General features: G+C 34.4%; 6 protein-coding genes across 6 annotated transcripts; 3 read left to right on the forward strand and 3 right to left on the reverse strand.

Moving 5' to 3' along the window:
• Window positions 1-6,419: 6,419 nt before the first annotated feature.
• On the reverse strand, window positions 6,420-7,143 carry LOC118040083 (stress-response A/B barrel domain-containing protein At5g22580). Its single transcript, XM_035046945.2, has 2 exons — window positions 6,935-7,143; window positions 6,420-6,866 (listed from the first exon to the last, which is right to left on the reverse strand). Exons 1-2 carry the CDS (start codon window positions 7,051-7,053, stop codon window positions 6,668-6,670), a joined length of 318 nt encoding a protein of 105 aa, XP_034902836.1. The 5' UTR covers window positions 7,054-7,143; the 3' UTR covers window positions 6,420-6,667.
• Window positions 7,144-10,165: 3,022 nt separating this feature from the next.
• On the forward strand, window positions 10,166-10,915 carry LOC118040084 (17.3 kDa class I heat shock protein). Its single transcript, XM_035046946.2, has one exon. The coding sequence runs from the start codon at window positions 10,273-10,275 to the stop codon at window positions 10,750-10,752; it is 480 nt and encodes a 159-aa protein (XP_034902837.1). The 5' UTR covers window positions 10,166-10,272; the 3' UTR covers window positions 10,753-10,915.
• A 1,051-nt stretch (window positions 10,916-11,966) lies between these two features.
• LOC118040088 (18.1 kDa class I heat shock protein) lies at window positions 11,967-12,868 on the forward strand. Its single transcript, XM_035046950.2, has one exon. It carries the CDS (start codon window positions 12,169-12,171, stop codon window positions 12,643-12,645), a length of 477 nt encoding a protein of 158 aa, XP_034902841.1. The 5' UTR covers window positions 11,967-12,168; the 3' UTR covers window positions 12,646-12,868.
• Window positions 12,869-15,610: 2,742 nt separating this feature from the next.
• On the forward strand, window positions 15,611-16,326 carry LOC118040087 (18.1 kDa class I heat shock protein). Its single transcript, XM_035046949.2, has one exon. The coding sequence runs from the start codon at window positions 15,704-15,706 to the stop codon at window positions 16,190-16,192; it is 489 nt and encodes a 162-aa protein (XP_034902840.1). The 5' UTR covers window positions 15,611-15,703; the 3' UTR covers window positions 16,193-16,326.
• Window positions 16,327-17,472: 1,146 nt separating this feature from the next.
• LOC118040086 (UPF0481 protein At3g47200) lies at window positions 17,473-18,850 on the reverse strand. The gene is made up of 2 exons (XM_073408921.1): window positions 18,129-18,850; window positions 17,473-17,941 (listed from the first exon to the last, which is right to left on the reverse strand). The coding sequence occupies exons 1-2, from the start codon at window positions 18,848-18,850 to the stop codon at window positions 17,473-17,475; spliced, it is 1,191 nt and encodes a 396-aa protein (XP_073265022.1).
• A 4,958-nt stretch (window positions 18,851-23,808) lies between these two features.
• On the reverse strand, window positions 23,809-25,033 carry LOC118040085 (dehydration-responsive element-binding protein 1B). The gene has a single exon (XM_035046947.2). It carries the CDS (start codon window positions 24,964-24,966, stop codon window positions 24,109-24,111), a length of 858 nt encoding a protein of 285 aa, XP_034902838.1. The 5' UTR covers window positions 24,967-25,033; the 3' UTR covers window positions 23,809-24,108.
• Window positions 25,034-26,169: the final 1,136 nt, after the last annotated feature.

Below are 26,169 nucleotides of genomic sequence, written 5' to 3' on the forward strand. Positions count from 1 at the left end.
TAAAGATCTCACAAGTTTCACCATACAAGTAGTGCCTCCAAATCTTCAAAGCAAAAATTACAGCCGCCATCTCTAAATCATGTGTAGGATAGTTCTGTTCATGCTTCTTCAGCTGCCGTGAAGCATAGGCAATAACCTTGCCATGTTGCATTAGAACACATCCTAACCCCACTCTCGAAGCATCACAATACACTGTGTAACCACCAGAACCTGATGGTACTGCTAGAATAGGCGCTGTAGTCAATCTCTCCTTCAATTCTAAGAAACTTTTCTCACAAGCTTCAGACCACTGAAACTTAACATTTTTCTGCGTTAACTTGGTCAATGGTGCAGAAATCCGAGAAAAGTTCTCCACAAACCTCCGATAGTAGCCGGCCAAACCTAAGAAACTTCTAATCTCTATCGCCGAAGTAGGCCTAAGCCACTGCTTAACTGCCTCAATCTTTTGAGGATCAACCTCAATCCCATTCCTTGACACTACATGCCCAAGAAATGCTACACTCTCCAACCAAAACTCACTCTTTGAGAACTTGCCATACAACTGATGATCTCGCAGAGTTTGAAGCACCATTCTTAAATGCTGCTCATGCTCCTCTCTAGACCTCGAATACACCAAAATATCATCAATAAAAACTATCACAAATCGATCAATAAACTGACCAAACACTCTATTCATCAAGTCCATAAAAGCTGCTGGTGCATTCGTCAACCCAAAAGACATCACTAAAAACTCATAATGACCATACCGAGTTCTAAAAGCTGTCTTTGAAATGTCCTCCTCCCTAATCCTCAACTGATGATACCCAGATCGAAGATCGATCTTAGAAAAGAATTGAGCTCCCTGTAACTGATCAAACAAATCATCTATACGAGGGAGTGGGTATCTATTTCGAACTGTCACCCGATTCAATTGCCTATAATCTATACACAACCTCAATGACCCATCTTTCTTCTTCACAAACAACACCGGAGCTCCCCAAGGGGACACACTTGGTCGAATGAACTTTTTATCCAATAAATCCTGCAGCTGCTCCTTTAACTCCCTCAATTCTGCTGGAGCCATTCTATATGGTGCCATTGATATTGGTTCAGTGCCCGGAACCAAATCAATACAGAACTCAATCTCCCTATACGGAGGCAATCCAGGTAAGTCATCAGGAAAGACATCGATAAACTCTCTTACTATAGGGACTTCCTCTAACTGGGGAACTTCTTTCTCTACATCCACTATATATGCTAGGTAGCACTGTACCCCTTTTCGGGCCATTTTTCTCGAGATAGCCGACAACATAATTGATGGAGACCCAATCTTATCTCCTTGAAATACCAACCCAACTTCTTGATCTAGATCAAACATTATTTTCTTACCCCAACAATTTACTGAAGCCCTATGCTTCGCCAACCAATCCATTCCTAAAATCACATCACAATCAACCATATCTAAGACATTTAAGTCTCCCATAAAGATCTTATCTCCAATCTCTATTTCACAATCCAGGTACACATACTTTACTAATATTAACTCATCTAAGGGAGTGGAGACTGAAATGGGGGATTTTAACAAGGTTGGTTGTTTATCTAACCTCATGGCAAAATATGGGGACACAAACGAATGAGTTGCACCCGTATCAAACAAAACTTTTGCTTCAAAAGAGCAAACAGGAAGAATACCTGAAACAACTGTGTTGGATGCCTGAGCATCCTGCTGAGTCAAGGCAAAAACTCTAGCATGCCCCTGACCCTGCTGTATCTGACCTCTATCACCTGCACCCCGACCTCTTTGACCACGGCCACCAAAACCTCTACCCCCATGAGCCACAGACTGGCTCGTTGATGGTGCCTGAATAGGTTGCTGGACTGAAGCAGATAACCCCGAAGTGGACAACTGTCTCCTCGGGCACTCTCTAATCTTATGACCTATCTGGCCACAACTAAAACAAGCCCCAGTCCTTCTGTAGCACTCTGCACTGTTATGACCTCCTCCACAGTGCTGACACGAAGAACTATCCCCAGATGAAACAAATGAACTACGAGGCGCAGTCTGAACTAAACTCTGGGTACCACTACTGCCACTCTGACTGCCTGAGCCACTAACTGATGGTCTCTGTCTAAACCTCCTCTGAACCCATGAGCCCTGACAGCCACTTCGTCCCCTAAACGGACCTGCACTTAATCCATGTTGCCTAAAAGACTGACCCTCTTCTCTAGGCCTCTTAGACTGGCCAGCAGTCATGTCTTCTATTTCACGTGCCTCTAGCAATCTGGCGCTATCAACAGCTGAGGAGTAGGATGGAAACACTTGTGGCGCCAATACCATATACAGAGAGGATTTGAGTCCTCTAATGAATCTCTTCACCCTCCACTCCTCAGTGGGTAGAAGATGTTCTGCATACCTAGACAGCTGAGTGAACTTCAGATCATACTCATCCACTGTCATGCTCCCCTGAGATAGCCTCTCAAACTCATAAAGTCGAGCATCCCTGATGCTCTGAGGGAGAAACCTGTCCAAGAACATGGAGCTAAACTCCTTCCATGTCCACTGAGTCTCTACTGGTCTTGCTCTTTCCCTAGACTCAAACCAAGAGATTGCCACATCTCCTTCCAACCTGAACGATGCCAAACTCACAGCTCGGTGGTCTGTACATCCCAAAGCTTTACATCGTCGCCAAATGTCATCTAGGAACCTCTGAGGATCCTCTGAACTGTCTATCCCAGTAAAAATAGGAGGTGCCAACTTCATAAAAGCATCCAATGGCACATTAACTCCCTGAACAGTGTGGGATGTCGAGGGTACATCTCTATCCCTCATTCTGTCTCTCTCCATAGTAAACTCTATCCAAGTCTGCACAACCTGGCTAAGTTGTTGAACATCTGTAACAGGCTCAGGGTCAGCTACCCCCACACCTGTTTCATCAACCATATCTTCCTCTTCTATTTCCTGAGGCTCTTCCTCCACTGGTGGAGGTACCTCATCAACATGTTGAGGCACAGTTGCACCACGCCTCCTTCTCTGTCTTGCAGTTATCAACTGCATAATAGGGACATCATCTTGATCATCATCTACCCTAAGAGTATCAGTTGTTCGTCTATTCCTCGACATTTCCTAAAATAAAAGTGAGAGCACTTAAGTCATGCTGGAACAATAGCATGATGATTATCACAGAATTATAGGAAAGCATATCTATCACAAGGAAGAAGACATACTTGATGAGAATTTAAAATTTCAAAAACAACAAACAAGACAATACGGATCCTAATGCTCCACTTATTATAAAATTAATTATATTATTGTTTCTTTAACCTAAAGCTCTGATACCAAGTTTGTCACGACCCGAATCCCGGATCCATGACCGGCACATAGGCAAGGTTCCCCTCTAAGGTTCCAAACCTATGCGAACCCAAACTTACATACAATCTTTTGAACAACTCAATCAGAGTTTAACACAGCATTAACAACAAATTAACTTCATAACATAATTCGATTGTCTTAATACAAGAGTTAATATAATTTCATAGTTTTGGAGCACTAACTTGACATAAAAAGAAAGATACAAATTACAACCAAAAGCAGGTTCGGAAGATTCAACAAAAGTGACCTGCTATCAAGCTATAAGCCTGAAAAGGATAAATAATGAGAGGGTGAGTTCAACAACTCAGTGAGTAGATAACGTTCAATATACACACACGAGGTAATATAGCAATGAGAAATATATACACAAGTATGGCTTTAGTTCTTATACGAAGGTTTATCAAATAGGCCATAACAAGAATATCATATGGTAGAACTCGTCAGAAAATCAAAATGCAATGAGCATGAGGCTCCGTACTGTTGGATGATCAGTCCACACAGGTTGGTGTCTCCCCCGACCAACTAGGGTTCAGATACGATGTGCACAAAGACTAACACTACCCTGTTAGCATGGGTATTCTGACTGACATACCATAGGTTCATAATCATAATCAAACAAACATATTCATATCTCAAAGCTCAACTCATGACATCAATCAAATGAGGAGCATCAATTCAGAATTCACTTCAAAATACATACTGGTTCATATCAAGAATTCAGATTCAATAATTGATCATGCTTTATCATAACAAGGATAATAATCAATATATATTATCAAGAAGCATGATCCAATTCATATTAACAAATCAAATATTTATAGTATTTCTCATGCATATGGAAAATTATCCACTCACCTGACTCAAAAGCAAACAGAAGCCAAAAGCAGACACTGAAGAAAATCCTAATGACGTCTCGCCGGTAGAATATCAGGATTATCTGAATACAAAGGAGACATATTCAAGAACGACTCGAAAGAACATTTAACCTATTTAATACACTTAACTAAGGGTGTATTCCGTAACCCTATATGTTTTTAAACTAACTAGTCAATTTTCTCAAAAACCCAAAATCTAACGGTTTTCCCGAAATCTAATCCATAATAAAAACAACTAATATAATTCACTAAATAACCCTTAATTATTCATCAAACTAATCTGCAAAAGTTAATATTGCAGCTAGGGACTAATCTGGAATTTATCATATTTTTAGGGCCAAATTGTAACTTTTATCAAATGGAGGACCAAACTGAAATTTGTCATAAATCCATGAATATACTGAAATTCTGACCTCAATTAATCCTCAATTCTGTCCAGGATGTATCACTATGCTCCAGGGATCATTCTGGAATTTTACTAAATTTTTAGGGTCAAATTGTACTTTTTGTCAAATTGGAGGACTAAATTGAAAGTGTTAAATTATCTTATCTATACAGTAATTCTGTCCATAATTCATATGTTATTCTGTTCAGAATCTCGGAATATGCTCCAGGGACCAATTTGTAATTTTCCAAAGTTCGGGGACTAAACTGTAATTTTCGGAAATTGAGGGACCAAATTGAATTTTCGTCATCTTCAACCTCAAACCCAGAATTTCAACAGATCACCTACTGTTATCCCTTGATTTCTAACACAATTTCACCATTTAAACAAAACCATAACTCAAAATCATTATCTTTCAATTCAATCTCTCAAAATCAACTAATTCATCAAATACCCACAATAATCAACTCCTAACCTTCAAATTAATTCATCAATTAACTCAAAATACAAACTTCAAAGCTCTAAAATTAATCAAAACCGAAATTTAACATATTATACACTTAAAACTATAAATCTTACCTTTTTACTTATTTCCTCTACTTCTCTTCTCCTTCCTTTCCTTCTCTCCTTTCTTTTCTTCTTCTTCCTCTTTTCTCTCTTACGGTTTGTTCTTCCAATATTTCAGATCACATTTCTTTTTTTTCTTTTTTTTTTTTTACTTTCTATTTATATATATCAACTATTTGTCCAATTACAACTATACCCCTAAATCATTTATTCCAACTTTTAAGCCTTCAAGGGCTTTATTGTATTTTCCAACTCATTTATTTCAAAACATTACAAGAAGGGAGTCTGAATTTGGAATTTTCCACGAAATATGAATGTATGCATTTTCTCAATGGTGAGGGTGACAAGAAGAACATGATATAAGCACTTGGGAGTTTCTTGCATTTTCTTTTCTGGTTAATCTTTGGATCAATGATGAACAGGTGAGGAAATATTCAAGAAGTCCTGTTCTTCATGACTAGATGAAAGCAGATTACTTGGAATCCACTTCTATTCATGATCAAGGATAAAGAAACAAAACAGGAGAGAATCTACTTTTATTCTCGCAATGTATCTTATTTCCCGTGTTGTTTTTTTTTTTTCTTAATCCCTAGGTGGAAACTGGCATGGCACCTTCGATAAAAAAGATAAAATATTAATTCTTTCACCAAATGTTTTTCATAGGTTCCATCTTTTCTTTTCCTTTTCTTCCCTTTTTATGGAATTTGAAATGTCACAAGGGCCATTTTTACTTTCTGCAGTTCCTATTTTCCAGTGAAATGTTGCCTTTGCCATATCCTCAATTTAGATTCTGTTCATCCCTTTGTTCTCACCATTCTAGTAGCTTAAGATATGTGAGTATGTGACTGATGGGTCATCAGCCCACATGCAGGTTAATTCTCATTGTGCTAGTGCATTTTCTCAAATACAGCTGAGCTTGAGCCAATAAAAATTCTGGATTAGGAAATATTAATTTGAGAATAGAGTAAGGCAAAAGCAGTCATAGAACAATTTTAGTCTGTCATTTGTTTTGTCTGTTTACACTTTTCTTTTAATTTGAAACTCCTTCTGCCATCTGAGAAGAATGGTTGAGCTAGGCAGACAGTGCTGTTAACAAGGGTGATGGGACATTCAAGATGAAGGCTAATCCAATCTTTGATGGATCATTGATTACGTTACATGAGGTTTTGCAACAAAGTTAAAAAAAGAAGAAGTAAATTTTATCACCTTTTGACTAACAGGTGTAAGATTCTGCAGTGACAAGTGAAAGAAAATGATTCTGGGCTTGTAAATTTCACAGTAGGGAAACCTGTCTGTTCATCAGAAAGATGATAAAAAAGCAGGATGAACACAAAACAGTTCCACGATATAGAAGTTGAGAATCCATAGAGTGAGCTAGAGGAAACAGCCACTAAAAATTATACAAAGCAAACACATAATGATTTCACACTTTATAACACACATACAAGTACCAGTTTTATGCCTTTAATCATCATGATGAGAAGTTTTAGATCATGCAGCTGGCTTAACACGAACATATGGGAAACAAAGCACTGCAATTTTCTCAATAGCTGCTGAGAATGCAGCAGAATATTCAACATGGTTAGGATGGCTCTGAAATGCAGCATAGTCTTCCTTCTTGTCGAATGTCATGGAGAAGGAATGAGTAAAGCCCTGTGTAAGCATCTCTGGACCTTCAGTATCTTCTCCCCTGTCAAGACCAAAACGCAACATATTAGTGCTTGAATTGACTAAAAATATCAAAAATAATGGACTCACCATTCAAAGGACTTGACAAGATCAACCTCTGAAACCAGCTTCTCCATCCCTTTTATAATTTCCTCGATCATAACACCTTCCTTAAACTTAACCACCACTAAGTGCTTGATCTCTCCCATGGCTCCTGCACCAAATGCCCCAACCAAAACCTAGAATATATAGACACAAATATTATTCATGTGTCAAATTCGACAGTCTTGTCTGTCCAGTACTGCTGTCACACCCCAAGACGCATTTTCACCACTAGCTAGGGTTAGCAAAACATCAGGACCCTTTCTTGGATAGCATATGCAGCTTAACATGTATAAAAAGTACAATAAATGCATTGCATGGCCTATCGACCCACTACTCAGCAATTTCTTTCCTCCACCACCTCGCAGCAAAAATTGTCCAGTTTCCATTGTCTTGACCCTTAGCTTTTGCACATGAATGGGGTCCTTGATGTTTAGTGCCATGTATCTTGCTTGAAATTTTAAAATCTTAGTGTGATCTTAACTTTTTTCCACAGACATGATCACCACACATGACAGGCCTTCTGCTCTCTTTGTTTTTGATGTGTGTGGAACAATTTTGGAGTGGAGAGTACTTTTGTTTTGACAGTACTCCTTTCCTCAGTACTGAAATTTAAGCATACAATTGTTAACTATGTTTTTATTTTAAATTATATTTTAATATTTTTAGATTGTTTTGATGTATTATATTATAAATAATTTTAAAAAAATAAAAAAAATATTATTTTAATATATTTGCAATTGAAAAAAATTTGTTTTTAGATTCTCAGCCAAGCAATATTTGATCAGATAGCTTCAACAAAGGTTTTTCATATTTTTTTCACATGTTGTTTCAAATCTGAACATTGATAAGTAGTTCTCTTACTTTGTGGCTGGAGTTGCCGGTTAAACCACAGACATTGGACTATCCAAACAAGCAATCTTCTTTAATTATTGAGAAAGCATGCCACATGAAGATGTTAACCATCTTTGTTTAAAATGCCATTAGCTAGCTTAATAGCCATTACAGAAAGCTATTGACAAGAAATGCTGGACACTACCTTTGCCAATTATCCGAGCTAACCTGGCAACGTGATCATGATTAATTACATTAAATTTTTTACCTTAAATTATTCGAAGTCTTAGTGTGTGTGCTTGGTAACTACAAGAAGAATATATTTTAATTGAAAATATATTCAAATATTTTTTAAAAAATTATTTTATTTATTTTTTATATCATTTAATGTTTTTTTTAAATAGTTTAAAAATAAAAACAAACACTCTTGACTATAAGCTTCTTGGTTGCATATTGGATAATTAATAAAATATTCCTGACAAACATTGTTGTCTAGAATGGCTGTGTTTGTTTCTCATAAATTAATTTTTGAAAAATTATTTTCTAAACTTTTCATGTGTTTGTTTGTTATTAGAAAAGTTAGTCAACGAAAAAATACTTTTAAGTCAAAGATAAATTTGACTTGATTTTCAGAAAAGTGTTTTCCTTTTATTTTGGGCAGAAAACACTTTCTGAAAGTTATGAAAAATTTAGAAATGTTATATTATTTGCTGATTATAACAAATTTGATCCTCAAACTTTTGATTGTTATTTATATTTTGTTTTGAATATTTGCTTTTCAATTTCATCCCTTAGAATTTAATTTTTATATTAATTTTGGTCTTTATTTTAGTAATTGTTATTTGCTTTTCCCTTATTATTTTTTAATTGAAATTTTTTATGTATCAAATTTGATCCTCATTCTTTTGATTATTACTTATTTTATTTGAAATAATTTAAGAAATATTAATTATTATTATTTTAATTTCTTTATTTTTTTTAGATTTGATCTCTATTATTTTGATTATTATTTATTTTATTTGAGATAATTTATGAAATTATTTTTTTTAATTTCATTTCCATTCAACCTTTTAATTTGTAAGATTTGATCCTAATTATTTTAATAAACTTGAAAAAAATAAAACATTCATAAGTTATTTTCTAACTCATTTTCCATGACATAATCAAACATTGAAAAATGTTTTCTAAGTTATTTTTTATTACGCTATCAAATATTAAAAAATAATTCACTTTCTCGAAATTCACTTTACAAAAACTATTTTCCAGCAAATAAATAGGACCGTAGTGTAGAGTGTTTTTCAAAAATATTTTTTAATTAAAAATATATTAAAATATTATTTATTTATTTATTCCCTCAATGCAATAGAATTCATCTAAGAAATTAAAGATTTTCCTTGTTTTTTCCCAAGTTCATGGCTTTAAGTGATATTCATTGTACAGAAATTCAGGGAGTTACGAAAGTACATGATGCATCTTGCGAATTCCAAACCCACGATTAAAGTTCCGGGGTCTATAAATTCGTTTGGAGGTGTTTCGTAGTGGATCATGATGACATGAATCTTAATAATCTACCTCCAAAGCCCACTTCAAATGTTGTAATCAGAGATCTAGTTTTTGAAAATTAAGTTGATTTTTAATGGCATTTATGTCTTTATAAAATATTGTTTATTCAAGAATTGTTCACACGGAGAGATAAATACAAGAATAAAAAAGAGGGAAGAAAAATAGAAATGAAACATTATTTTTAGCATAGGTAAAGATATTTTTATTATTTTTGATGGATTTGGTTGCGATTTTATTTCTTTTCTTTGTTTCTATTTTTTTTTATTTCAAATTTAAATCAAGGTAAATAAAAATAAAAATGAGTTTTCCAAATTAGATAAAAACATTTTTATTATTTTTTATGTATTAATTTATGATTTTCTCATTCTTTTTATTTTTACCCCCCTTCTTAAAATTAATAGACCATAGAATAGCTTTTGATATATTTACCTTTAAGTGCTCTAAACATTAAATTTTATTTTCCTAATTCATGTGTTTAACCGGTTTTTCAGGATCTTCCTAATTAGAAATTAGAATTTTTTTTTTTTAAAAATAAACCCATCCTTGAGTTAAAAGTTATTTCTATGAAAAAGAAAACCGAAAATTAAAGATGAAAAAGAAAAATTAAAACAGTAGAGGGCCTGTAAGCAAAATAGGCCCAAGCCCATTAAAAATAAAAGCCGATTAAACACCAAGTCCATTTTAATTTTCAATTCACAGGCAGAAGGATTCAGGAATTTACGAGAAAGTTCGTCTATCTTCCTCAATCAGCGTCCAACTTCGTCATCCAGAATACACTAGATGTCTCCTCTTACTTCTCATAAATACACAACATGTCCCATCTCTCGTACAACATCAAGGAAAACAAGCACAAGAAGCAGTCAAAATATCAGTATCAGCCCATCAAAGTAAGCAAACGAGTGATTCTGTGAAGAAGAAGAAGAAGAAGGATGGCAATGATTCCGAGCTTCTTTAACAACCGCCGAGGCGGCAGCATCTTCGACACATTCTCCGAATTCGACATTTGGGATCCACTCAAAGAGTTCCCTTTCACTTCCACCTCAAATTCTCTCCTTTCTCGTGAAAACTCAGCCTTTGTCAACACCCGCATTGATTGGAAAGAGACACCAGAAGCCCATGTCTTCAAGGCAGATCTTCCAGGGCTTAAAAAAGAGGAAGTGAAGGTCGAAATTGAAGATAACAGGGTGCTTCAGATTAGCGGAGACAGGAATGTGGAGAAGGAAGACAAGAACGATACATGGCATCGGGTGGAGCGAAGCAGTGGCAAGTTCTTGAGGAGGTTCAGGCTGCCTGAGAATGCAAAAATGGATCAGGTCAAGGCATCTATGGAAAATGGAGTTCTTACCGTGACTGTGCCTAAAGAAGAGATCAAGAAACCGGATGTCAAGGCTATAGAAATCTCTGGTTGAACGAGATAATACCTCTTTTGAGAATTGTGTGTCTTTTTTGCTCTTGTGTGCTCTCTTACAAGTAATTGAAAGGTTTGGTCTCCTCGTCAGTATGCAGAGAGGAGTAATGTAATCAAAAGTTTTGCTAATAAAATTTCCTGTATCTTTCTTGGTTGCTTGTAAATTTGTGTGTATCTTGATTTTTGATCTTCCCTTCCCTCTCTTTGTAAATCTCTTTGAGGCGTAAGAGTTAGAAGGATGCATTCAGAACATAAATTTTTCATCATATCGAGTATACTTTTAATTTCCTAGCTTGAATAATCTGGAGATGGAACTCGGTTTCTTGCAACATCTCGTTTCTACGCCCCATGCTTGCTCGTCCATGATATCGTGGTGAGATAATGACCATCGATCATAATGTTGATAATAGATGGATGCAGTGACAGATCCAGCCGTCCAAAAGATCATGGTAACCCCTAGATTTCAAGCACGCAACATTGAAGTTCTTGAATTTCCCAGGATAATAAAGAGCTGAGAATCTTCAGTCGATGACCATTAGTTTTTAAGTTTTGAGCTGCTCAGCATAACATCGAAGCTATTATGCAACTAGTTCCTTGAATTTTTTTAATATGGAGTGATGGTTATATATTTGAAAATATATTAAAATAATATTATTTTTATATTAATATATCAAAATTATAAAAAAATTATTTTTAAAAAGTAAAAATTATCACAATATTAAATGAGTTTTTAATGCTGTAAATAATCGGTCATTTTTATTTATACAAGGTGTTCTGAGTAAAAGTATAATAGATAGTTTTCAACTTTTACACGTGATTATCAATCAATCATTAATTATATATAAATAAATAAATAAAATAGAGGACGAAATTATTTATTTTCTAAGTAATGTCTATACATTAAATTCTTATTTTCATGATTTATGTCTTTTATTCATTTACAAGACCTTCCATGTATTAAAAGTTTCTATATTATTGTGATAACGGTTGATTTTTTAAGTATTTTTTATTTAAAAATATATTAAAATAATATTTTAAAATGTTAAAATAAGCTGAAAATCTTTTGAAGGCAAGAAAAAAAAAAACAATGATAACAGTAGACTGGCCCATGAGAAAAATAGGAAAACAAAGGCTTCAGCCCATTAAAAAATCAAACCCAATTGAATATCAAATCCACACATTTTCAATTCACAACCGAGGACTCAGGAATTTACGAGAAAGTTCTTCAATCTTATCTGATGTTGGCTGGACCCAGAATCCTCCTGGTTCAGCGTACTACTCGATCGTCCAGAACAAACCAGATGCCTCCTTTACTTATAAATACCCGACCTGTCCCGCCTCTAGCACAGAAAAATCAAGAACAAGAAGAAGCAATCAACACATTAGCAGCAAGTAAACGAAGATTAAGAAGTAAAAGATGGCAACGATTCCAAGCTTCTTTTACAACCGGCGAGCCAACAACATTTTCGACCCAGTCTCTGCATTCGACGTTTGGGATCCACTCAAAGACTTCCCTTTCACTTCCCCTAATTCACTCATGTCTCGTGAAAACTCAGCCTTTGTCAACACCCGCATTGATTGGAAAGAGACCCCAGAAGCCCATGTATTCGAGGCAGATCTTCCGGGGCTTAAAAAAGAGGAAGTGAAGGTCGAAATCGAAGATGACGGAGTGCTTCAGATTAGCGGAGAAAGGAATGTGGAGAAGGAAGACAAGAACGATACATGGCATCGTGTGGAGCGAAGCAGTGGCAAGTTCTTGAGGAGGTTCAGGCTGCCTGAGAATGCAAAAATGGATCAGGTCAAGGCTTCTATGGAAAATGGAGTTCTTACCGTGACTGTGCCTAAAGAAGAGATCAAGAAACCTGAAGTCAAGGCGATTGAAATCTCTAGTTAATTGAATAAGAGAATGCCTATTGAACATTCTGTGTCTGGAAGAATTGTTCTTTTGTGTTTTTACAAGTGGTTGGAAGTTCTCTGTCACTGTTAGTGTGCACATAGGATTCAATCTATTATGAATGTAACATAACAGTTTTGCCAATCCTCAAAATCAGAGAAGTTCTTTCAACAATCTGTGAAGTTTCTTTACATTATACTTTCTTGATCGTCTTGAACTTCAACATAGAGTGCCTCTGAAAGATCATTAATTCTGGCGACAGGGGAAGGCTCTCTTAACTGCAAATCCAAACCCCATCAAGCCAACGCTATGATCACAAACTTATCATAGAATTAAAATCTCATCCTGTGTTACAATAAATATATTTCACGTCTTACAATAATTAGTAGTTTATAGGGATTACTTCATACAGATAGAATCAAAATCATCCTGAAGGCTTCATAAGAGCAACAAAAGACCTCTAGGAGAAATATCAAAAGTACAGTCTCGGATTCTCACCAAAGCTACCGTATCTATTTGATTGCCACGATCAAATTTGTAACGTCGTTCCATAGCCTGCTATTTTTACTGCGTGGTTGCAGAAGTCGTACCAGTTCCCACTTCGTTTGATCCTCGCAAATCCAGGGTTTTCACCTTGAAGAACTCTAGTGTTCTAGAAGACTCTTCACTTCCACCTACTATACCTTCAAAAATCTGTTGAACGATCTGCTGACCAAATCCTTCACATATCCCAGAAACAATTGTTCCAGAAACTAGTGTGCCTATGGTATTGCAAGGATAACAGTGATTGTAATTATTCTCGAATCTGTTGTAGCTAGTAAAGGGAAGCTTCAATGGCAACCCTGCAAAACACCTCGATTTGTAAGTTTTTGAATCTGCAGTTGGAGAAAATTATTAAATATTGTTAATTCTTAAGTGTTTTTAACATTAAAAAAAACATTATTTAATTAAAACGATACTAGTGCATAATTGATTTTTAAAAATTCTGGATTGTTATTCTCTGTTGCTAATTGACGCTAATAATCAATTTCCAAAAAAAAAAAAAAAAAATGATTTTGGGCTTTGACTTTGGTAACCATAACCAAACACCAGGCATCAATATAGAGACTGTGAAGAAGAACCCCTGATTGAATAGTATCTCCGGCGAATTATTGAAACCTCGGCGGCTATCCGATGGAAGCTTCATATGCAGCTCTGTGAAACATCTTCACTTTCGTCGAACAACTTTTCAACCAGAACATCTTGATGAAGCTGGTTAGAAAGTTCTTCTATAAGTTTCTCTTGATCTGGCATAGGAAGTTGTTTGAATGCCTCGGTGACATAATCATCATCTGCCTTTGCTAGACCTTTTTGCATTGGTCGATGGTACAGATAAGGAAGCCCTTCAGTTCCTCCGCCTCGGGAACCCGAAGGTCTAAGAACCTGCAAGCTTTCGACTTCAGTTTTCTCCGCATGAGTGTCATTGCACCCTGATGTTGCCATTGAAGCCTGTCTGTGTTAAGATGGTATGTGCAACCGGAATGCATCGTCCCATCTTTCTTGGCTGTTTAGTTTTGTTATTTTCTTTTGGAAATTAGAGTTGAAGGTGACCCATAATTTCTATAGTGAATGAGCTGAAAAGGATACCATATACATTGTAAACTGATGGTCATTTTCAAACTGCGCTGCCCTTGATTGATCATATTTCGGTGGTGGTACAAGATACGAGTAGAAGTTGTTTTTTTAGATAGTTTTTATTTGGAAATATATTAAAATTGTATAATTTTTATTTTGTAAAATTATTTTTAATATTAATATATTAAAAAAATAAAAAAATAATTTAAAGCAAAATCAATTGTGAAAAAGTAATTCAACCATGGTGACAAATAGTTCTTTCAACATCTCAACTTCGCTTTAGGGATAGGTATGATGAGAAATGCACTCTCTCCCCTTATCATCAAATAATAATAATAATAACAATAACAATAACAATAACAATATTAACATCAATAACAATTAAAAAATTATAATTTAGGAGTAGAGTTTCTGCTACACTTATTTTATTAATATTATGGTATAGAATGTTTGTCAAAAAAAATTTTAATTAAAAATATATTAAAAATAATAATTTTTATTTTTAATATCAACATATCAAAATCATTAAAAAAATATATAAAAAAACATTACTTTTATATTTTTTCAAATAAAAAATAACTTAAAAAACATGTTATAATGTAAAAACAAAAACACGCATTTATTTAGAACTTTTGCTAAGCATATCATATGACAATCACGTGAAGTCTTAAAATTAACAGAGATTCTTTTTAAATATATTTGATTTTGAACTTAAGATAAAACAATTAAATCGAGTGTTTTTATGGTTTAAACCCAGACATGATTAAAAACAAGTTATTTTAATTTTTTTTTTTCTAAACTGATAAAATCTATTTTTACTTTAATGAGTTTTTTAATTTTTTTATTTGGTTCTGGTTTTTCAGGACTTTTTGTCCTGAGATTTTTACAATGGAGTTGAATTATTTTTACAATTTTTTAAGCTTTTCAAAGTTACTATTGAATTTTTTTACAATGATCCATGGGCTGTCTTCACCAAGAAATTTCCCAACCCATAAATAACTTAATGAAAATTTTTACTAGGATCTTAAAACAGAATCCATAAATCACCCCTATATTTAACTGATACAAAAGAAAAATAATCTGGTGTATGCAAGGAATAGAAAAGGGAAATCAAACATTACAAAGCCCAAAAGCAAAATACGAAACCAAGGCTTAGGCCCATTATAAATTCCAGCCCAATCGGCCCTCATTTTAAATCTACAGCCACGAAGAAACAGGAACTTTCGAGTAAGTTCCTCAATTTCTCAAATTAAAATCTGGGTGTAGACCCAGAATGTTCCTGAAACAAGGTCCCAGTCGACCGTCCAGAATGTACCAGATGGCTCGTTTACTCATTATAAATACCAACCCGTGTCCCCTTTCAATGACAACGAGAAATCAAGAGCAAGAAAACTAGTCAGGTGATTAACAGCAACCCATCAAGCTACAAGATTTTCTGGAAAAGATGGAAATGATTCCAAGCTTCTTAGACAACCACCGAGGCAGAAGCATTATAGATCCATTCTCTTCTTTTGACATTTGGGATCCGTTCAAGGTCTTCTCTCCCTTCACTGCCACCTCAAATTCTCTCCTTTCTCGTGAAAATTCAGCCTTTGTAAACACCCGCGTGGATTGGAAAGAGACACCAGAAGCCCATATCTTCAAGGCAGATCTTCCAGGGCTTAAAAAAGAGGAGGTAAAGGTTGAAGTTGAAGATGACAGGGTCCTTCAGATTAGCGGAGAAAGGAATGTAGAGAAGGAAGACAAGAACGATACATGGCATAGGGTGGAGCGAAGCAGTGGCAAGTTCTTGAGGAGGTTTAGGCTCCCCGAGGATGCGAAAATGGATCAGGTCAAGGCTTCTATGGAAAACGGAGTTCTTACTGTGACTGTGCCTAAAGAGGAGCTCAAGAAACCTGGTGATGGTGTCAAGGCTATTGAAATTTCTGGTTAACTGAATGAGAGAATGCGCATTGAATATCATGTGTTTGTAAGAATTTTGGGTTCTTTAGTGTTCAAATGTATTATGTAAGTAAACAGTTTTGCTAATAACAGTTCTTGTTTCATCATAAGAATTGACATCGTCAATTATATTCTGATTTTCCTAGAACAATCTGGAGTTCTGAAGAAACAAAAGGGAAGAAGATTCTTCTTATTCATATCAATATCAATACTGTTACAGTAGCAGAGCTTTATATACAACGGGTTACAATGAAGTAAGAAAAGATAACAATGTTCATATTACACTATTAAATATTATCCTATCAATTGCAGTGTAAAGAAATTGCAATAGAAATGAGTTCTACAACTTGTGTTGGAGTGAAACTGAAACTCTGTAGGTGGACTTTGCAATCTGTAAAACTCTGTCATCCGATCTGTAGGTGGACTTTGCAATATGTGTTGACGTGGAAGTCTAATGCTTTTCTTCAATAAGTTCTAATCTTAGTTTCTTGCAATATCTCAATATTTTTACGCTCTGTACTTGCTTGTGTAACTTTGCATGTCCGAAGTGCTTTCATTAGAAATCAAACCCAAATAAAAACATGTCCATAAATTTAAATCCAGAATTTACTAGAAACTTCATCAGACTTCGGATTCTTATTGGGCCCAGAATCTTCCTCGATCAGTTACCAAGTCTCATCATCAAGAATATATCAGATTGTTCTTTGTCTCCTATAAATACCCAACCTGTCTCATCACTCACTCATCATCAAGAAAACCAAGAACCAAAAGCAATCACGAATTCAACAGCTACCCATTAAACTAAGCGATTCTCTAACAAAGAAGGAAGAAAAGGACGGCAATGATTCCAAGCTTCTTTGACAACCGCCGCGGCAGAAGCATTTTTTATTCATTCTCTTCTTTCAACATTTGGGATTCATTCTCTTCTCTTACAGAATAAGCAATTCGAGTTGTTCTCTATTTTATTTGTCTCGCAGTCCTGACCAGAACCTGGAAGGCAGGAATGTATATAGATCACTCAATGCAACAAAGTTACCTAGTCTTCATCCGTTGGCTGCCTTTTCCTTTGTCAAATTAGGCGCAGAAAAATGATTCTGAGCAAGCAAAAGCCTAATGTACAACTGTCATCATAAACTTTATGAAAACTATCATTACTTGAGACTGCAGACTACAGAGTTTGGTAAGACAGCAAAGAGTTGCAAGGAGAACGGTTTTTTCATCGCTCAGTGTATTCCGATTGTACAATTTGCAAGATAGAACAACAGAATGTAATTACTGTTTAGGAGGACGGAAATATCCATAGAAAGCAAAGAAGGCCTGTATCATAGTGAGGACGAGTAGAACAAATGCAGCTAAAGCTGATATGAAGGACCATGGGGTGTCAAAATAAGCATGCTTGAACTCTGCCCATCTAACATGCCAATTGTTGCTGTAGTGCTCGTTGACATCCTCAAACACTTTCGACAGGTAACTCCTCTGAATATCAAAAGTAACATCCTTGCCAACATTATTGAAGAAACTAGCAATTTCCTCGTCGGCTCCGAAGTAATTCTCAACTATTTTGTACTCACATAAGAACCCCGCATCACTAGGGGCGTTGATGAGGCAGCCCATGAAGGTAACATAACTTGTAATGTGGTTTGAGCAATGGGCATAGCATTGTTCAAATGCAACACAATTGAGAATGACAGACGTAGTGAAATCATCTACTGTTAAAAGTGGGATTTCAAGGACTCCATTGCTGAATTCGATGTCCAAGAAGCTGTCAGTCTCCCTTGGCTTGAACTTTATTCCAGCTTGATGGAGCTTGTTGGCAGGTTGAATCAATTGAAGGAATGGACTGATCTTTCTATGCACTTCTTGGGATGAAGGGATGATAGTCGAGCGAAACAAATCTAGTAAATGGCCCCCCCCTAATGTCTTTATACCTTCTTAGGACTTCAGGAGGTCTTTGAACAGCATGATCAAAGAATTTCAAGGCAAGTACAGTAAGGGATGAAACATTTTGTTTTCTTGAAGATAAGATTGAGGTCTCGAACAGAGTTTCAAGAACAAAGAAGGGAATTTGGTTCTCTAACTTGAGAAGATCACGCATGATAAAGAAAATCATCCGTGTCATTTTGAATATAGGGTCATCAATATCTCCTTGCACTATCCCTCCAACGATGCAGAAGAGCTCAATAATGAAACACCCATCAAGCACCATCATCTCAAGGAATTCTTGTCTGCTACATTCAATAGTCTCAGAGTAACAATCTCTTATCTTCTCCTCAATCGGTGCTATGGCTTTGAAGAAGTCGTTGATCCCAATACCATGTTGCTGTGTTCGAGCAAGAACACCACCAAGAAACCGCCATTTGTGTTCTTCGATCATCTTGAGGTGCACTTTGCCATGGTGGTAAGGACCAATGGAGACAATATGGGGATGATAGGCCTTCTTGTTAATCTCGACGAGGCTGTGAGGCACTCTAAAAATGCAGCAAGAGCTCTTGCCGGCTGAATTGTTTAACAATTTTGGCAATAGCTTAGTCTTTTTTTCCACTGATTTTAGCCATTGCCTGTCTGCCTCCATGATGCTAGTGACATGATCATCAGAGGTTCCTGCATTTTCCTGGCTTTGGTCTCCGATGAGCCTTAATTCTGTTTCCATGTATTTCTTCAGAGAATTTCAGCAGATTCTAATCACAATTCGCAAAATAATCTTATTCAGACTCTAAAATCCCCCTAGGAATTTCTTAGATGGGAAGAAACCTGGAGCAAAAAAAGAAAAAGATGAAGCTCAAAGTTCTGAGTAAAGTTCCGGCATTTTTTTCAACTTGTATTGGTTTCCATTAAACTATTCCGAGGTCAATTTATTTATTTTATAAATTTATACTTGGTAGATTTGTTGCTGAACATTTCAAACCTTCTCTGCAGAAGATACAAACCTATTCCTAGCTTCTTCCCGACCTCTGGACTTGTTCTCAATACGTCAAAATATGATTATATCCAATAAAATATTCAGATTGAGTAGTTTCAAGGAAATAGAACAAGGTGGTTTACAATATAATAAGAAAATCAAACTTCTTCATCTCTCATTGCATTATCTAAGTAGCAGGAGGCAACCTACTGAGCACCTGTCCCGAGTTCCACTCGAAAATCAAGTTGTAACCACTACTGTTTCTCCTCGCCTTCCCTAGATGGAAGACAAGATGCCATGAAAGCATGCACTGTTGAAGTTGACTTTAGTCGAGGGCATGGCTCATGGACATTAATTAATGCCAAGTGGGTTCGGCATTGGACCCTCCATAACGTGCAAAGAACCTTCAAAGCAAATTGCTAGTCAACGTAATGGTGACATTATTATAAGAAAACGAGGTTTTGTTTACTTGCCCGTCACCTCGAAGGATAATGGAGCTGGAAGCTCCCTTGAAACTATCACGAATTCCTCCCAGCCACAAAAAAACCTGGATCCAAGGATGCCACGAAGCGTTGGAGGCTGAAAAAATAAAGTATGAACAAGGGAATGACGTGTTCGTTTTAAGATTTCATAGCCCATTTACTGGGCATACTTTTATTTCGGTTTTGTTTGGGCCTATTGGACCGTCTCCGGGAACAAATGTTTTTGAAGAAAATGACATTGATATTTTTTGTGATGCATTTTAATTATTATCGACCAAGAATTCACCTTTTGTTTATAATGTAAAGTTATTATTTAATTTATCCAAACAAATTTATTTAATTGGCTATTAATCGGACCATACATAACTAAACTGATAAGAAATCTTAGGTTTTTTCTTTATACAATTTTAAATGATAATTAAGAGAATTTACTTTAATAAAAAAAAACTTCATATAGAGATTTTTATTGTACCCCTTCTCATAAAATACTATTCATTGAAATAATATTTTTTTAATCAATGTTTTTTTTTTTTAATTTTTTTTAATATTAAATTTATTTATTTTATTAGAGTATTTCTAATATTAAATTTATTTATTTTATTGAAGTATCTCGCTCTCATGATATAAATTATAGGTTTGGTGAGTTAACCCAGTGACTCAATTTTTTTTATTTTTTTTTTTAATTTCATCATTTAATATTGGGTTGATTGAAGATCAGACTTCATGATTTGTTTTGTTTGCTTTCTATTAGGTTATTCTAGCCCCATGACTCATGAATGATACTTAACAGGTTAACTCGGGTTATTATTTGTGTCTTTTTTTTAATTTTTTTTTAAATTCATCATTTAATATTGAGTTTGTTGAGAATTGAGTTTCATAATCTGTTTTGACTTATTTTTTTATGAGAATATTTTGGTTCCATGATCAAGGTCACAGGTTTTTATATTTTTACCCTAGTAAAATTAAGTTGTTTTTTTGTTTTTGTTATTTTTATAAGAGGTTATTTTGGTCTCGTGACCCAGATCACAAGTCATTCAACATTGAATTTTGCTTTTTACTATGTTACCCCTGTTCTTCTGATCAAAGTCGCGAGTTTGGCGGGTTAACTCAATTTTTTTTAATTGAATTTTTTTCAAATTCATCATTTAATAATGTTTTTGATTGAGAATTATGTTTTGTAATTTTTTTTATTTGCTTTTTATTAGGTTATTTTAATCTCATTACTTGTAAATGGTGCTAAAAATGTTAACCTAGGTTATGATTTGGCTCATTTTTTGTGTCATTTATCACTTAAAATTTTTGCAAATCTCATTGTTCAATATTGGATTTAACATGGTCGATTGGAATTAAGTTTTATAATTTATTTTGATTTGTTCTCTATAAAATTATATTAGTCACATGATCAAAAGTCATGAATTCATTATTATATAATGTGTTTGATAGAATTATATTTGTTTTATAATCTATCTATCATTGTAAGCAAAATCATAATGCTTTCGTATCTAAACAGAGCATAAGTCAATAATCTAATATTCACTAACCATACTAAACGTTAAAAATAACTTATAATATATGATGACTATTGGAATGAATTCTCTATAATGTCATTGTCATCGTAAAAAAAATCATGATGCTTGCGTATCTAAACCGATCGAGGCATGATATAAATGTATTTGGCTTTTTGTAAATTGGGTAAGTATAAATGTTCTTTAGCATATAAAGAAAATTTAGTGGTTAAAATTTAAAATTTTTATTTTTGTAAATCTTAGGTTCAAATTCTATCAGTGGTGAAGTAAGAAGATTAAAAAATAGAGGAAATTAATTACATAAATATTCGTGTAGCTATATAATGATAACAATCACTTCTTCCTCTAGCTATATATAAATCATGTTAGGAAAAAACCCAATCTAGCTAAATTAACTCCTAACTCATATTAGCATGACAAATATATCATGTCATGGGATCCATTGATTTCCAAGTCCACTATCGATCGAGCACATGAAACTTGGTGCACATTTTTCACGTACATAATTACAAATTTTGTTTTCGGGAACACGAAACAAATTTTCTTCCTTCCTTTCTAGTACAATATTCTCTTCTCACATGCCTAGCTTCGGGCACTTACGTTTGAAAAGCTGTATGGCGTGGGGACACACAATTTGTCCTCTGTCGCCGTGGATCCTCTAGAAAGAAAGGTGTAAATTTCTAGGGTTTCTCCTCGGTGAAGATACAGGTTTCCTCTCATGCGGCTACTAAGGTCTAAGAGTAGAGTTGTGTGTAATTTGCACTTCGGGAGTCCAGAAGAAGACAGTTAAGTGTTCGGTTGTTGGGTGTTGTAGCCTGATGGATCCTCTAGGCTTCTACAAAAGATGATGCGCAAGGAAGGAGGGGGTTATAATTTCCTTTGAAAATTGGCATCGACTCACGTGCCCATGTTTCTCGAATTCGAGAGTTGTTTAACAGTCTGATTATAGTTGTTTTCAAATATTTTTTGTATTAAAAATATATATTAATGATATTTTTTTTTATTATTTTATAAAATTATTTTTGACATCAACACATCAAAATGATTTGAAAATTCTAAAAATATTTTAATTAATTTAAAGTTAATAAAAAAATAAAAAATTTTGAACTTTTTTAAAAAAACACTTTTAAAATACAAAAACAAACAAGCCCTGACTTTTTACTCGTTCAGTCATATGGCCTGATCGACGAGCTTGTTTAGGGAGGACCATACGTAGGCATGTCTAGTGGCGAAGCCACAATGGTGATTAAGGGAGCAATTGCCCCCTTAATCCTTTTATTTCAAAATAATTTTTATATTAGAATTTTAAATATAATAATTTAACAAGTTTAATATTTTTTATTAACTAGTAATTGATCCAAGCTTTTTTTTTTTTGAATTATTATTCTTGTCTCTCTTCTTTCTATAAATTTTTTCTTCAAGTTCTAAACTATTAATTAGTTAAGTAACCTTTTATGCTTTATGTTTTAGGTGAGTTTCCTTCATTTTTTCTATTTATTTCATTGTTTAATTTTAGTTTTATTCCTTAATAATTAGTTATTAAAAATATTAGAGTTTATGATAATTTATGGATTTGTTAAATTAATACGTGTATGGATATATTCTATGCATATGAATATGAATTGAAATGAGTTTTGATGAATTAATATGTATTTTGTTATAAATTTCATATGAAAAATTATGGTAATCAATTTACTAGTGATTAAAAATGAAGTATTGAATAACTCAAAAAATTAGGGACACAATTAAAAAAAATATTTATATTTATATTTAACTCATTTGTATAAAACAAGAAGTCAACAAAGAATTGTTGTCAATAATTTCACTAGTTCCTGTAAGATTTAGAAATAGATAAATAAAAGTTTAATTATATATATTGAGAAATAATATCTTTAATGAAATTAAGAATGAAGTCATTATGAAGCAGTTTTAAAATATGAAAACTCGAAAAGAATAATTATAATATAAGGTTTTTTTTATTTTAAAAAATATTTTTAAATTAATTTTGCTTGACATGAGTTAGTACATGCATTTCAAATTGATTTCTTTATATATAAACATATAACACATGTCTATATAGTATATAATATCAAATATTTATTAGTAATTTACCTTCTTATTTAAAATTTTCTGGCTCCACCACTGAGCATGTTTTCAAGTTAATTTTTCTAGAGACCGAGTTGGTTTTATCCAGTTGAAAGATGATCTCTAGGTATTTTATTTTATTCAAAAGAGATGCCAGTGACCAAAAATCAACTACATATTTATTAATAGATAAAGGGATCCCCCTTTTTTTTTTCTTCTTATTTTTTAATGAATGTGAAATGAAATAAGATACTGATTCCATAAAAGTGTACTGTGAAGACATGAGATAAATAGAAATAGTAGGAGAGTAATAAAGAAATCTGTGAATTAAACATCTAGTGTCTCTGTATGTGTGTACTCAGTAAGCATGAAAATAAATTTTGTAGTATAAATTAAATTCTTGCTTAACCTGGCCTGAAAAAGTGGCTTTGTTAATTTGTTTGTACATACTAAACAAACCCTAACTTCGTAAGTATTTCCAATAGGGCAGAGGGTATAGGCATATCGATCACATATAGTTGATCTTTATACTTAAATTCAAATATACGGATCAGATTCTCTCAACATAACATAAATCGAAGGAAAAAAGGGGAAGTTAAATCTAGTTTGTGGTTTAAGAATTAAGCAGATCATGTTTCAATACAGAAGAGGATTAATGCAAACCATCAGCTATAGCCTATGAACATGAAAATTAAGAAGACATTAATGTTAGGGGGTTTGAGATCTATAGCTAAAACTTGAGGTTCTTGAGGTTTATACCTTGAAGATCTCAAACATGAATCCGAAGAAAGCTGGATATACTGAAGGATCAAGAATTGTCCTAACTTTATTATGTACTAGTCTATAGCCGCATGCTGATAAATCAAAAACAAAATAAGAAGCAAAACATTTTAAATTATGATCACCAAGAATCTAGCTAGTCCTCCTCCCATAATGTCAAGTCCGTAGAACACGCCGTGTCATCCCAGTTAAATCCTCTTTGCATAGCTGGCGGGGTTAGGATCAAACCCTCTGCCATGCTATCAAGGAATCCTGGCATGTTAAACAATGCCTCCTCATCAAAGAACAGTGCATTGGGTTGAGGGGACACCTTCTCCGAGCAATTGTTAGGGCATGACACCATGACCATTGAAAAAGGGTCATCATTAAGAGCCTTCTTTCCATATACCTCAACACTTTGCATACCAATTAATGAAGATTTGAAAACATTTTCTATGACCTTCTCATGTGGATTGAGATCGCTTAAAGCTGGACTCAAAACTTTACTTGAGCTTGTCACCCATGAAAAGTTATGATGGGATGGTGAGGGGGAAGAACACGAACAAGCCCTAGGTATAAAGGCCTCAACAGCATCATGCGCAGCACTTCGGATATCTCTAGCAGAAGAAGATTTCGCTCGAGGAAGTATCAAAGCTGAATCAGGAAAATTTAAAGTAGCAGTTTCTCCCTTGAGTGCTAAGGCAGCAACGTCATGTGCCCTAGCTGCCATTTCTGGGCTAGTGAAGGTCCCTAACCAAATTCTTGATTTCTTGTTCGGTTCGCGCACTTCACACACCCATTTATTCCATTTCTCTCCGTACCCCCTGTACACCGGGTGTCGAGTCTCCTTGAACTTCTTCCTTCCTGCTTTCTTCTTCTTCAAGACTGTACAAACCGGCCTTTCTTGTGCTTGCTTTAGATTATAAATATAATTAATAGGGTTGTTGCATGGCTTGCATGATAAATTTTGACGCAATGAAGATATTGATGATGATGAATGATTCTCAAATTCCATTTAGACATTAAACAAAAGGAGAATCTAATTGTTCAGAGCAATGCAAGTCAAGCTCGATAGAGTGAGCTTGCAATGCTTATATTAGTAGTTGAAATAGCTAGGAGAGAGTGTCATTGCCATTCTCCATGGGATTCATTAATTAGACCATTCCAAATTCCTCTGAGAAATGTTCAATCCGCGCAGTAGACTAGGAAAACACACGGCTTTACACGAGCAACACACTGAGGATCAGTGTTCCACGTGTGTAAATCAAAATCATGAGGTCTACAGATGGTGGAGTTTGAATTATTAGGAAGAGGCAGGTTAATGGGACCAGTACTGTTGATGCGTACCGTCTTGATTAATGTTGATGCGGACCGCTCCTGGTTTCGATCATCTGATATATGGTAGCACTACCTGATACGTACACTGATCATGTGTCTATGTAGATTCATTGAATTGGAAGGGAAGTCGTGGGACCGGAGAAAAGATCGAAAGGAAAAGAGGGGAAGGGAAAGAGTTTTCCGTTTTTCAAAAAAAAAATAAAAAAATCCCTTACTTGTAGGAGAAAATTAATCAAAGGAAATACAATCTTTTTCTAAAATATTCTTTTAAAATACTTATACATTAATTAATAAGGATATGATGGGGATTTTTTTCTTTTTACAATAATTGGAAACTTACTATGATTAATTACTTGAAGTCGTTGTAATTATGGTCCAAACAAGAAAAAAAAGCCTAAAATAACATAATCCATTAAAGTAATCAAATGACTCTCTCTATCTCTCTCGTTTGGGATAAAATAGTTTACAATTTTGATATTTTTTTAAAAAAAAAATCTATGGAAAAAAACTATTTTATAAAGAATTTTTCTTTTCAAACTTGAGTTCTTTCATGGAAATAAACTTAAAAAAGATTTGGGCATACTCTAAAGTAGCTTAACAATCTTTTCCTGTAATTGAATTAATTTAAGTATGTGTAGTCACTTGTGATTTATCAGACATCCAACAACATGAATTGCACTAAAATCATATATATATATATATAAAAAACATGGCATTTACTTTGTGATATATCAGACATGTAACAACATGAATTGCACTTAAAATCATATAAAAAATTAAAACATGGCATTTACTTCTTAGTTTAATTAATGTTTACTTCCAGTAGATGAAATTAATTAAAACGTGTCGCCAAAAGTTCTCCGAAGATGAAACTTCTGAG

The sequence above is a fragment of the Populus alba genome, chromosome 4 (assembly GCF_005239225.2).
Source record: "Populus alba chromosome 4, ASM523922v2, whole genome shotgun sequence".
NCBI lineage: Eukaryota > Viridiplantae > Streptophyta > Magnoliopsida > Malpighiales > Salicaceae > Populus > Populus alba.